Source organism: Bombina bombina, chromosome 6 (assembly GCF_027579735.1).
Source record: "Bombina bombina isolate aBomBom1 chromosome 6, aBomBom1.pri, whole genome shotgun sequence".
Taxonomy (NCBI): Eukaryota; Metazoa; Chordata; class Amphibia; order Anura; family Bombinatoridae; genus Bombina; species Bombina bombina.
This window is the reverse complement of record NC_069504.1, coordinates 810,025,629-810,039,635: the sequence shown is the minus strand read 5'-3', so window position 1 is coordinate 810,039,635 and position 14,007 is coordinate 810,025,629. Positions and strand designations below refer to the sequence as shown.

At 36.1% G+C, this 14,007-nt stretch overlaps 1 protein-coding gene across 3 annotated transcripts in view; it reads right to left on the bottom strand.

The window, feature by feature from the left end:
• The window catches only part of LOC128663707 (cytosolic purine 5'-nucleotidase-like), a 326,364-nt gene that overhangs the window by 61,117 nt on the left and 251,240 nt on the right, over positions 1-14,007 (bottom strand). For all 3 annotated transcript variants that reach the window (XM_053718156.1, XM_053718154.1, XM_053718155.1), the window contains exon 11: positions 8,582-8,692. In XM_053718156.1, the coding sequence (XP_053574131.1) occupies positions 8,582-8,692 (111 nt within the window). The remainder of the gene's footprint in view (positions 1-8,581; positions 8,693-14,007) is intronic.

Sequence of the window (14,007 nt, the reverse complement as noted above, 5' to 3'; positions counted from 1 at the left end):
CACATGCATGCACACATATGAAACTACACACACATACACACTTACAGGATATATATATATATATATATATATATATATATACATACATCCATACACACTGTAAATATATATATATATATATATATATATATATATACACACACACACATATATATATGTATATATATATATATATATATACACATACAAATAAACACCCATGTATATCTACACACACACACACATATATATATATATATATATATATATATATATATATATATACACACACACGTATATATACAAACGCATATTTATACACACACACATATATATATATATATATATATATATATATATATATATATATATATAGATATAGATATACACACACATATACACACAAATATAGAAATACACACATACATAACTATATATATATATATATATATATATATATATATACACATACATACATACATACATACACACACACACACACACACAGTGTGTATATATATATATATATATATATATATATATATATACACACATACACACACATATACATACATACATACAGTGGGGCAAAAAAGTATTTAGTCAGCCACATGGGGGTCGATCCGATAAAAATCGTCGCCCGCAAAAGCCGGCGACGCCAATAATTGCGCGGATTTGGTATCCTATATACGGCGTAAGCTAGAAGTTACGCGCGTATATTTCTGCCGTCGCCCGCAGTTTTTTGGGCCATAGGCAGGTATACCAAACCCGCGCAGTTTGGTATCCAATATGCAGCGTAAGGACTTACGTGGCGAAAATGGAGAAAACTTACTCCATTTTCACCTCGCCACAAAAAGCAGCCGTAAGAAGCCTTACGCTGACTATTGGAGACCCGTAACTCCCTAAACTAACTAGAAAATAAACCTAACACCTAACGCATGCGCAATGTCTATCTCCCTGTCAACCGCGATCCCCCCCCCGAAATCCCTAATAAAGTTATTACCCCCTAAACCGCCACTCCCGGACCCCGCCGCCATCTACATAAACTAACCCCCTACTGTGAGCCTCTAAAACCGCCGCCATCTACCTTATCTATCCCCTAATCTGACCCCTTACACCGCCGCCACCTATATAAAAATTATTAACCCCTAATCTAATCCCCCTATACCGCCGCCAGCTATATTAATATTATTAACCCCTAATGTAAGCCCCTTACACCGCCGCCATCTCTATTAAAATGATTAACCCCTAATTTAATCTACCTACCCCGCCGCCAGCTATATTATCTATATTAACCCTAAGTATATTATAGTTAATATAGGTATTACATTATATATATTAACCCTAATTATATTAGGGTTAATATAGTTACTATAGTATTTATATTAACTATATTAACTCTATCTAACCCTAACTAAATTTATATTAAATTAATCTAATTCATTTATAAACTAAAATATACCTATTTAAATCTAAATACTTACCTATAAAATAAACCCTAAGATAGCTACAATATAATTAATAATTACATTGTAGCTATGTTAGGGTTAATATTTATTTTACAGGTAAATTGTTAATTATTTTAACTAGGTATAATAGATATTAAATAGTTATTAACTATTTAATATCTACCTAGTTAAAACAATTACCCAATTACCTGTAAAATAAATCCTAACCTAAGTTACAAATACACCTACACTATCAATAAATTTAATAAACTACAAACATCTATCTAAAAATACAATTAAATTAACTAAACTAAATTACAAAAAAAAACAAACACTAAATTACAAAAAATAAAAAAAAGATTACAAGATTTTTAAGCTAATTACACCTATTCTAAGCCCCCTAATAAAATAATAAACCCCCAAAATAAAAAAAATTCCCTGCCCTAATCTAAATTAAACAAATTTCAAAGCTCTTTACCTTACCAGCCCTTAAAAGGGCCTTTTGTGGGGCATGCCCCAAAGAATTCAGCTCTTTTGCATTCAACAAATACAATCCCCCCCCCCCATTACAACCCACCACCCACATACCCCTATTCTAAACCCACCCAAACCCCCCTTAAAAAAGCCTAACACTACCCCCCTGAAGATCTCCCTACCTTGTCTTCACCACACCGGGCCGAACTCCAGATCCGATCCGGGCGATGTCTTCCTCCAAGCGGCAAAGAAGAATTCTTCCTCCGGCGATGTCATCCTCCAAGCGGCAAAGAAGAATTCTTCCTCCGGCGACGTCTTCCTCCAAGCGGCAGCAAAGTCTTCATTCTTCCGGCGGCATCTTCAATCTTCTTTCTTCGCTCCGCCGCCGCGGAGCATCCATCCCGGCCGACTGCTGAACTTGGAATAAGGTACCTTTAAATGACGTCATCCAAGATGGCGTCCGCCGAATTCCGATTGGCTGATAGGATTCTATCAGCCAATCGGAATTAAGTTAAAAAAATCTGATTGGCTGATTGAATCAGCCAATCAGATTCAAGTTCAATCCGATTGGCTGATCCAATCAGCCAATCAGATTGAGCTCGCATTCTATTGGCTGTTCCGATCAGCCAATAGAATGCGAGCTCAATCTGATTGGCTGATTGGATCAGCCAATCGGATTGAACTTGAATCTGATTGGCTGATTCAATCAGCCAATCAGATTTTTTTAACTTAATTCCGATTGGCTGATAGAATCCTATCAGCCAATCGGAATTCGGCGGACGCCATCTTGGATGACGTCATTTAAAGGTACCTCATTCCAAGTTCAGCAGTCGGCCGGGATGGATGCTCCGCGGAGGCGGAGCGAAGAAAGAAGATTGAAGATGCCGCTGGAAGAATGAAGACTTTGCTGCCGCTTGGAGGAAGACGTCGCCGGAGGAAGAATTCTTCTTTGCCGCTTGGAGGATGACATCGCCGGAGGAAGAATTCTTCTTTGCCGCTTGGAGGAAGACATCGCCCGGATCGGATCAGGAGTTCGGCCCGGTGTGGTGAAGACAAGGTAGGGAGATCTTCAGGGGGGTAGTGTTAGGCTTTTTTAAGGGGGGTTTGGGTGGGTTTAGAATAGGGGTATGTGGGTGGTGGGTTGTAATGGGGGGGGGGATTGTATTTGTTGAATGCAAAAGAGCTGAATTCTTTGGGGCATGCCCCACAAAAGGCCCTTTTAAGGGCTGGTAAGGTAAAGAGCTTTGAAATTTGTTTAATTTAGATTAGGGCAGGGAATTTTTTTTATTTTGGGGGTTTATTATTTTATTAGGGGGCTTAGAATAGGTGTAATTAGCTTAAAAATCTTGTAATCTTTTTTTTATTTTTTGTAATTTAGTGTTTGTTTTTTTTTGTAATTTAGTTTAGTTAATTTAATTGTATTTTTAGATAGATGTTTGTAGTTTATTAAATTTATTGATAGTGTAGGTGTATTTGTAACTTAGGTTAGGATTTATTTTACAGGTAATTGGGTAATTATTTTAACTAGGTAGATATTAAATAGTTAATAACTATTTAATATCTATTATACCTAGTTAAAATAATTAACAATTTACCTGTAAAATAAATATTAACCCTAACATAGCTACAATGTAATTATTAATTATATTGTAGCTATCTTAGGGTTTATTTTATAGGTAAGTATTTAGATTTAAATAGGAATATTTTAGTTTATAAATGAATTAGATGAATTTAATATAAATTTAGTTAGAGGTGTTAGGGTTAGATAGAGTTAATATAGTTAATATAAATACTATAGTAACTATATTAACTATATTAACCCTAATATAATTAGGGTTAATATAGTTAATATATATAATGTAATACCTATATTAACTATAATATACTTAGGGTTAATATAGATAATATAGCTGGCGGCGGGGTAGGTAGATTAAATTAGGGGTTAATAATTTTAATATAGATGGCGGCGGTGTTAGGGGCTCACTTTAGGGGGTTATAGATATAATATAGCTGGCGGCGGGGTACGGGAGCGGCGGTTTAGTGGTTAATAACTTTATTAGGTTGCGGCGGGGTAAAGGAGCGGCGGTTTAGGGGTTAATAGCTTTTTTATTGTTAGGCTAGTGAGGGGGGATAGCGGATAGAGGGTTAGACAGTGCGGGCTATGTTAGGGAGGCGTGTTAGACAGTGCGGGCTATGTTAGGTAGGCGTGTTAGACAGTGCGGGTGTTTTAAACTTTAGTCAGGTTTTATAGGCGCCGGCAGTTTCTAACGTGCCGCAAGTCACTGGCGACGCCAGAAATTTGTACTTACGCAGATTTCTGGACATCGCTGGTTTGTGAGACTTACGGCACGTTAGCATCTGACGGCGACTTATATGGGATGGCTCGAGTTGCGAGCTGAAACTGCGGGCGACGCCGGTCTCCTCGCTTGCGCCGCAAACTGCGATCGATATCGGATCGCGCCCCAATTGTGCAAGTTCTCCCACTTAAGAAGATGAGAGAGGCATGTAATTTTCATCATAGGTATACCTCAACTATGACAGACAAAATGTGGAAACAAATCCAGACAATCACATTGTCTGATTTGGAAATAATTTATTTGCATATTATGGTGGAAAATAAGTATTTGGTCAATATCAAAAGTTCATCTCAATACTTTGTTATATATCCTTTGTTGGCAATGACAGAGGTCAAACGTTTTCTGTAAGTCTTCACAAGGTTGTCACACACTGTTGCTGGTATGTTGGCCCATTCCTGCATGCAGATCTCCTCTAGAGCAGTGATGTTTTGGGGATGTCGCTGGGCAACACAGACTTTCAACTCCCTCCAAAGGTTTTCTATGGGGTTGAGATCTGGAGACTGGCTAGGCCACTCCAGGACCTTGAAATGCTTCTTACAAAGCCACTCCTTAGTTGCACGGGCAGTGTGTTTGGGATCATTGCCATGCTGAAAGACCCAGCCACGTTTCATCTTCAATGCCCTTGATGATGGAAGGAGGTTTGCACTCAAAATCTCACGATACATAGCCCCATTCATTCTTTCATGTACACGGATCAGTCGTCCTGTTCCCTTTGCAGAGAAACAGCCCCAAAGCATGATGTTGCCACCCCCATGCTTCACAGTAGGTATGGTGTTCTTTGGTTGCAACTCAGCATTCTGTCTCCTCCAAACACAACGAGTTGTGTTTCTACCAAACAGTTCTACTTTGGTTTCATCTGACCATATGACATTCTCCCAATCCGCTTCTGGATCATCCAAATGCTCTCTAGCATACTTCAGACGGGCCCGGACATGTACTGGCTTAAGCAGGGGGACACGTCTGGCACTGCAGGATCTGAGTCCTTGGCGGCGTAGTGTGTTACTGATGATAGCCTTTGTTACGTTGGTCCCTGCTCTCTGCAGGTCATTCACTAGGTCCCCTTGTGTGGTTCTGGGATGTTTGCTCACCGTTCTTGTGATCATTTTGACTCCACGGGGTGAGATCTTGCGTAGAGCCCCAGATCGAGGGAGATTATCAGTGGTCTTGTATGTCTTCCATTTTCTAATTATTGCTCCCACAGTTGATTTCTTCACACCAAGCTGCTTGCCTATTGCAGATTCAGTCTTCCCAGGCTGGTGCAGGTCTACAATTTTGTTTCTGGTGTCCTTCGACAGCTCTTTGGTCTTCACCATAGTGGAGTTTCGAGTGTGACTGTTTGAGGTTGTGGACAGGTGTCTTTTATACTGATAACAAGTTCAAACAGGTGCCATTAATACAGGTAATGAGTGGAGGACAGAGGAGCCTCTTAAAGAAGAAGATACAGGTCTGTTAGAGCCAGAAATCTTGCTTGTTTGTAGGTGACCAAATACTTATTTTCCACCATAATATGCAAATAAATTCTTTCCAAATCAGACAATGTGATTGTCTGGATTTGTTTCCACATTTTGTCTCTCATAGTCGAGGTATACCTATGATGAAAATTACAGGCCTCTCGCATCTTCTTAAGTGGGAGAACTTGCACAATTGGTGGCTGACTAAATACTTTTTTGCCCCACTCTACATACATACATACATACATACATACATACATACATACATACACACATGTATATATACAACCACATATTTATACACACACGGGCTTCAGTATAAATAAGTAAAAAAATAATAGAACAATAATAAAACAAATTAGTATAGAAATAATTGTTAATTATATAATCTGTACAACTGAATAGGTAAGTCTCTATTGGTGCTTGCAGTAGAAAAAAAAAACAATCAGAGAGGATGATGGTATCACACATAGGTGGTCGGTAGGTATAGCACTTACTAGAAAATACCTCAATCATATGAGGTAAGTTGCCGCATCTATCAGCGCTATCTCACCCTCTCATACCTTGTGTTTCTCCTCTTACCTCTTAGGGGGATTTGGGGTACATTTATTGAGATTATAGCAGCTGTATTAGGGTCTCTCTCTCTCTCTCTCTCTCTCTATATATATATATATATATATATACACATACATACACATATATATATATATATATATATACACACACACACAAACAAATATACAAATACACATAAATATATATATATATATATATATATATATATACACACACATATATATCAGAAGAGAGAGAACAGCACTCCTGAGATAGAACAAAAGCTAGAATAACTTCCATGCCTGTTCATTTTTATTGCAACTCAGGGTGCGCATTATTATTATTCTAGCTTCTGTTCTATCTCATGGAGTGCTGTTCTCTCTCTTTCGATACACACACACATACACACACACACAAATATACAAACACATACATACACTCATGCATGCACACACAAATATACACACACACATACACACATGTATACACACACACACAAATATACACACATACATACACACATGTATACACACACACAAATATACACACATTCATACACACATGTATACACACACAAATATACACACATACATACACACATGTATACACACACACACACAAATATACACACATTCATACACACATGTATACACACACACAAATATACACACATACATACACACATGTATACACACACACACAAATATACACACATTCATACACACACACAAATATACACACATACATACACACATGTATACACACACACACAAATATACACACATTCATACACACACACAAATATACACACATACATACACACATGTATACACACACACACAAATATACACGCATTCATACACACACACAAATATACACACATACATACACACATGTATAGACACACACACAAATATACACACATTCATACACACACACAAATATACACACATACATACACACATGTATACACACACACAAACACACATGTATACACACACACAAATATACACACATACACACATGTATACACACACAAATATACACACACATGTATACACACACAAATATACACACATACATACACACATGTATACACACACACACAAATATACACACATTCATACACACACACAAATATACACACATACATACACACATGTATACACACACACAAATATACACACACACATACACACATGTATACACACACACAAATATACACACATTCATACACACATGTTTACACACACACAAATATACACACATACATACACACATGTATACACACACACACAAATATACACACACACATACACACATGTATACACACACACAAATATACACACATACATACACACATGTATACACACACACACAAATATACACACATTCATACACACACACAAATATACACACATACATACACACATGTATACACACACACACAAATATACACACATACATACACACATGTATACACACACACACAAATATACACGCATTCATACACACACACAAATATACACACATACATACACACATGTATAGACACACACACAAATATACACACATTCATACACACACACAAATATACACACATACATACACACATGTATACACACACACAAACACACATGTATACACACACACAAATATACACACACACAAATATACACACATACACACATGTATACACACACAAATATACACACACATGTATACACACACAAATATACACACACATGTATACACACACAAATATACACACATACATACACACATGTATACACACACACACAAATATACACACATTCATACACACACACAAATATACACACATACATACACACATGTATACACACACACAAATATACACACACACATACACACATTTATACACACACACAAATATACACACATTCATACACACATGTTTACACACACACAAATATACACACATACATACACACATGTATACACACACACACAAATATATACACATTCATACACACACACAAATATACACACATGTATAGACACACACACAAATATACACACATACATACATACACACATGTATACACATACACACAAATATATACACTTTTAAGACCTTTCTACTCCTGCACCTTATCTTATACCATCTTTTTAAATACATTTTCCTTTCACTACAGTCTAGAGCTGATGTGTTTGCACATACACATTAACTCTCCTTCAGATACCTGCAATGTGGGGTGCATATTATTTAATCTGCCTTTAAATAAGCAGAGTACAAAAAGTGTTGAATAAAAATACAACTGTTTTCCTTACTCACCATGTTTACCTGGCGGAGGACTGTCCCTTCAGCAAAGAAGAGAGGCTTTCTAGAGTCCACAACAATCAAATCAAAGTAGGAACGCCAATTTTTTTGGGACGGGTCCTTGTCCTGTTAAAAGAGATTGAAGATTAATACTATTAACCCCTTCGCTACCAGGAATGTCATAGAAAAACTTGCCAGCCAAAAAGTACAAGCGAATTTTAGCATTTTTAATATCACTCTGATTAAACAGAAATAGAGCTATTGATTTGTTAAAATACCTATGAAAACTTAATATATTTTTAAAAAAGACAACCCACGATATTGATCTAGACACATTTTGCTATATTTGATGCCACTATTTGACTGCCAGATACGATCATATAAAATAATTGCAATAATTAAAAACAAACTAACACATTATAACATTTTCATTTGGAATGTTTATGTCTTTAATGCTTGTACTATCACACTATACTATTGTTGGGTTAAAGGCTGGATAGATTGACTAGTAGACCTATGATAAGCTCTAGTTTCTCCAATGACACGTAGAAGCCACATACGGCAGCATCTTCTGTTAGTGAATGAACTGCTTTATTAATGGCAATGAAGCAATTAGGTAAAATATCAAGGCAAACAGTAAAAATTAAATAGCTAAAATAGAACCCTTGTGATTCATTTGGAAATAGTTACTATAGTATTCTCTTATTTTCATCTCCACCCAAGGTCTCTTAGTTCCTTCTTCTCAAGTCCTTTATGCCACCTACTCACTACAATATCATCTGCTCCCCTTGTAATGGCCATGGTCATCCATACTGTCCATGTCAATTCATTGTCATAAACAGAAGTATAATATGCAAAGATGACATTTATAAAAAGCAAATGGGTATAGGGCGCTGCCAAGAGTGACCAACTGTTGTAAATTACCAGGTGGTCTACAGGACAGCTGGGCTCATAGGTTCACTTCCTAACAGGGTTCAAGGGGATGACAAAAGAAGGAGAGAAACTGAGGTAAGAAGAGGTTAGCATGCATTGTACGCATCCCTGAACAGCAGAGTCTTTAAGGAAAGCTTGAAACTTAGGGGGGAATCTAGTGGACTGAGACAGAGAGTTCTTCAAGATTGGGCCCATGCCAGAGTAGTCCTGTAGACGGGAATGTGAGGAGGAAACAGAAGAGGGGGAGAGAAGGAGGTCATGAGTAGGTCAAATGGGACAGGAGGTAGAATATCTGGAGACAAGGTCAGAGATATATGTGGGGGAGGGGGCATTGTTATTGAGGGCCTTGAATGTTAGGGTCAGGGAACCAGGTTGTTCTTCAAATGTGCCCTAGGCACAAGCCTAATAGGCCTAGGCCATAATAAAACCCCAAATATACCAAAGTATCAGTGGGTTACACCATAATTTTAATTAGTGTTGCATAAATTCAGGTCCAACTCCAGGATGGTGTTTCAAGATTTTTTCACACACACACACACATATATATATATATATATATATATATATATATATATATATATATATATATATATATATATATATATATATATATTTTATTATATTTCAAATTTATTATACTTTCTTTTTAAAAGTCACCACAATGTTTTTTAGTCTCTCCCTATTATCCCTCTCTTCTGCTTACTTCTATAACCTCCTATATTATAATACATCTTTCTTTTTCCTGCTCTTGGGAAAATTAATGTAAGTGTACATTGTATCCGTATGTATAACCCAGGGTTTGCAGAATGTTACTATCTCTCTTATAGACATATTCAGCCCTTATTGGTAGGAGATACGTCTATCTGAAAATCTTCCCCCTAACAATATAAGTAAACTTCTTATACAAATAGTTAAGTTCTGTGTAACTTGGTAAAAAAATAATCCCTCTTGTAGGATAATATTCTGTGGAGCTATCTCTCCATGCAAACAGATTTAATAGAAACTTTAATAAGCTGATCCCAATAAAAATAGAACAGTCAGTTTCTATGTATTAATAACATATTAAAAGTTACTTAGTTTTCATAACAGAAGTCAATGGGGATAGCATAGGAGTGCAGTATCAGTGTCAGGTGCTTTGACTTAAAGTGAATTTCAATTTTGATGCTAAAGTGCCCGGTTTTTAAAAATTTGATTAAAAACAGGGGCACTTTAATTCATCAAAACTTACATTTCACTCCTGTTGTGAAAAAAAACTTACCTTTTAATCTTGACAGCAGCTCCATCTTCCTCCGGTCGTCGCAAGCCATTTCTGACGTCAGAAATGATGGATAGGTCATCCTCCAATCACGGCTTCCCCCCCCCGGGGGAATCAGTGTCTGATTCAACGCCGTGATTGGAGGATGCCGGATTCCTCATTTTAGACCTAGGAAGAGGCTTTGCGATGGGTGAAGGAAGCTGGATCGGCTGTCAAGATTAACAGGTAAGTTTATTTTCACAGCATGAGTGAAATGTAAATTTTGATGAATTAAAGTGCCTCTATTTTTAATTGAATTTTTAAAAACTAATTCACAAACACCAGTCTTTAGTTAAACCACCATATATATTTTTTTTTTATAACTGTTATTGTTCATATAATATTTTATATTATAACTTGGCTCCGTTTTTCCTCCCAACTCCTCCCATCCTGTAGGTAATTGGATATATAGGAGCGCCAATGGCTGAGATATACCACAGGAGTTTTACAAAATTTCAAAGTTTAAGAAATCAAGATAGTGATTCCCTGAAATGTCATACAAATATATTTGATAAAATCAACATAAATACAAAAAATAAATAAAATTACAAAAATTGGTAGAGAACAAATAATAAATAGATGAAATAAATAAAATCTGGTTATTTCAACCAAAATGGCGAACTTACTGAAATACAATTCCTAGGGATATTCACCCTTTTGTATACTGATGTATAAATACAATCCAATATTTTACTAAAACTATCTTGAATTAGTACAACTCTTAATGTTATCTAAAAGACTATAGTTTAACGTACAATCGTGAACAATGTGTAATAAGCCAAAAATTTCACAAAGATCCAATAAAGGATTTTGATTCTTAATACAAGACCTGTGCTATGGGTCTAATGTGTTAATATTCTATCAAATGCAAATACAAAAAACAAATTGTAAAGGTAGAAATAGAAATTCAATACAAGATATAGTGGTAATTTTGTGCAATAAATACAATACAATGAAATAGGTGGGTTTCCCACTTACAAGCCTAAACTAAACTGGTACCAGCTACAATTAATAAACTAATTCAAAAATAGGATAAAATTACATTTCAATCAACTTGTGGACTCAGCGGTCCGTTTAGATTATTGGACTTTACCAATATATTATACTCCGTATAAGATGTAAAACAAGTAATATAAACAATTAGTAAAACACTAATCTGACCAATGTGGACAAATGAATGATAGAAAGTCCGATATAAATCAAGTCCTAATGAAATGCATAAATTAGCATAAGAAAGTCACTTCCTTGAAATGTCTATTAAAAAATAAACTCCTTGAGTGCGATGAGGTCCAATGTCCTACTCCTTGGGAAAAGAATACAGACACCTAAAAAAGATAAAAAAAAGTGCACTAAACAAAAGCGCTTCAGGGGTATGGACTATTGAAAATAGTCTTACCAATCAAAGCCCGGTCCTGGATATAATGAGCCTCTCAATCTTTGTTACTAAGTCATCGTCTACGCGTTTCGGCCCTCTAAATGGGGCCTTTTTCAAGACATATCTTATATAAGATATGTCTTGAAAAAGGCCCCATTTAGAGGGCCGAAACGTCTTGTATTAAGAATCAATCCTTTATTGGATCTTTGTGAAATTTTTGGTTTATTACACATTGTTCACGATTGTACGTTAAACTATAGTCTTTTAGATAACATTAAGAGTTGTACTAATTCAAGATAGTTTTAGTAAAATATTGGATTGTATTTGTACATCAGTATACAAAAGGGTGAATATCCCTAGGAATTGTATTTCAGTAAGTTCGCCATTTTGGTTGAAATAACCAGATTTTATTTATTTCATCTATTTATTATTTGTTCTCTACCAATTTTTGTAATTTTATTTATTTTTTGTGCTTATGTTGATTTTATTAAATATATTTGTATGACATTTCAGGGAATCACTATCTTGATTTCTTAAACTTTGAAATTTTGTAAAACTCCTGTGGTATATCTCAGCCATTGGCGCTCCTATATATCCCATTACCTGTGTTCTGTTCTTTAGACCTATTAGGGGGTCTTCATTATAGTGAGCAGATATCAGTCCTAGGCGCTGGTTACTTTTCTATACTAGTCCTCCCATCCTGTACTTCCTTGTTTTCTAGTCCCTGATGTATAGAGTGGTCCCACCCGCTCTATTACGTATGTAAGAAGCGCGTCCCTGTGGAGTACTCAATTTGCGCATGCGTGTCAACATTGTTAGTCGATATGCGCATGAGTTACAGAATCAAGAAAAATCACTCTCGGCAGCTCCATTTCCAATGCACATGTGTCTAAACTCCGTATTGATTAAATTAGTGATTATCCGTGTAGCGCATGCGTGTGTCGTGGATGAGCTTTGGATCCGAATAGCTCTTGGAGTTGCAAACGCATGCGCAGAAGCATCGCGTGACGTTACAGAAAAGGGGCTGTGAATTGAGGGACAAAATAGCGGGCGGAGGAATCACGGCTAATAATAGTAGATAAATAGATAGATTTAGTGAATTAGGATGCGATTTAAAAATAAATATGAATTAAAGTCATATTTATTTTAGTAGATGCATAATATGACGAAGAACGATACTCTTGACTTTGCATGCACTTTAAAGCATCATTATTTAAATAATACCCTGTTATGTGAGATCCACTGGGTAATGCTTTCCTGCATTCATGAAAGCGATAGAAAGCTCAAAACTTAAAGGGACATGAAACCCAAAAATTTTCTTTCATGATTCAGATAGAGAAAACAATTTTAATCAACTTTCTAATTTTCTTCTATTATCTAATCTGTTTTATTCTCTTGGTATCATTTGTTGAATGAGCAGCAACGCACTACTGGTTTCTAACTGAAAACATGGGTGAGGCAATTACAATCAGTTTATATATGCAGCCACCAATCAACAGAACCTAGGTTCTCTGCTGCACATGAACTTGCCTAGATAAACATTTCAGCAAAGGATAACAAGAGAAAGATGCACATTAAATAATAGAGGTAAATTGGAAAGTTGTTTGAAATTGTATTCTCTATCTAAATCATGAAAGAAAAATGTTAGGTTTCATGTCCCTTTAAATGTGAATGGGTGCATTTAAATGTTAAATAGAGACATATTTGCAATAAACTTCAGTAAGCAAAAATAATTCTAGTAAAACGTATTACTCTTTTCAGAGGCATACGCATGTATGCAATAGGGACTAGATCAGGTTTCAGACTCCATGCTTTCACAGACAGCTGGTGGTGTTGTGT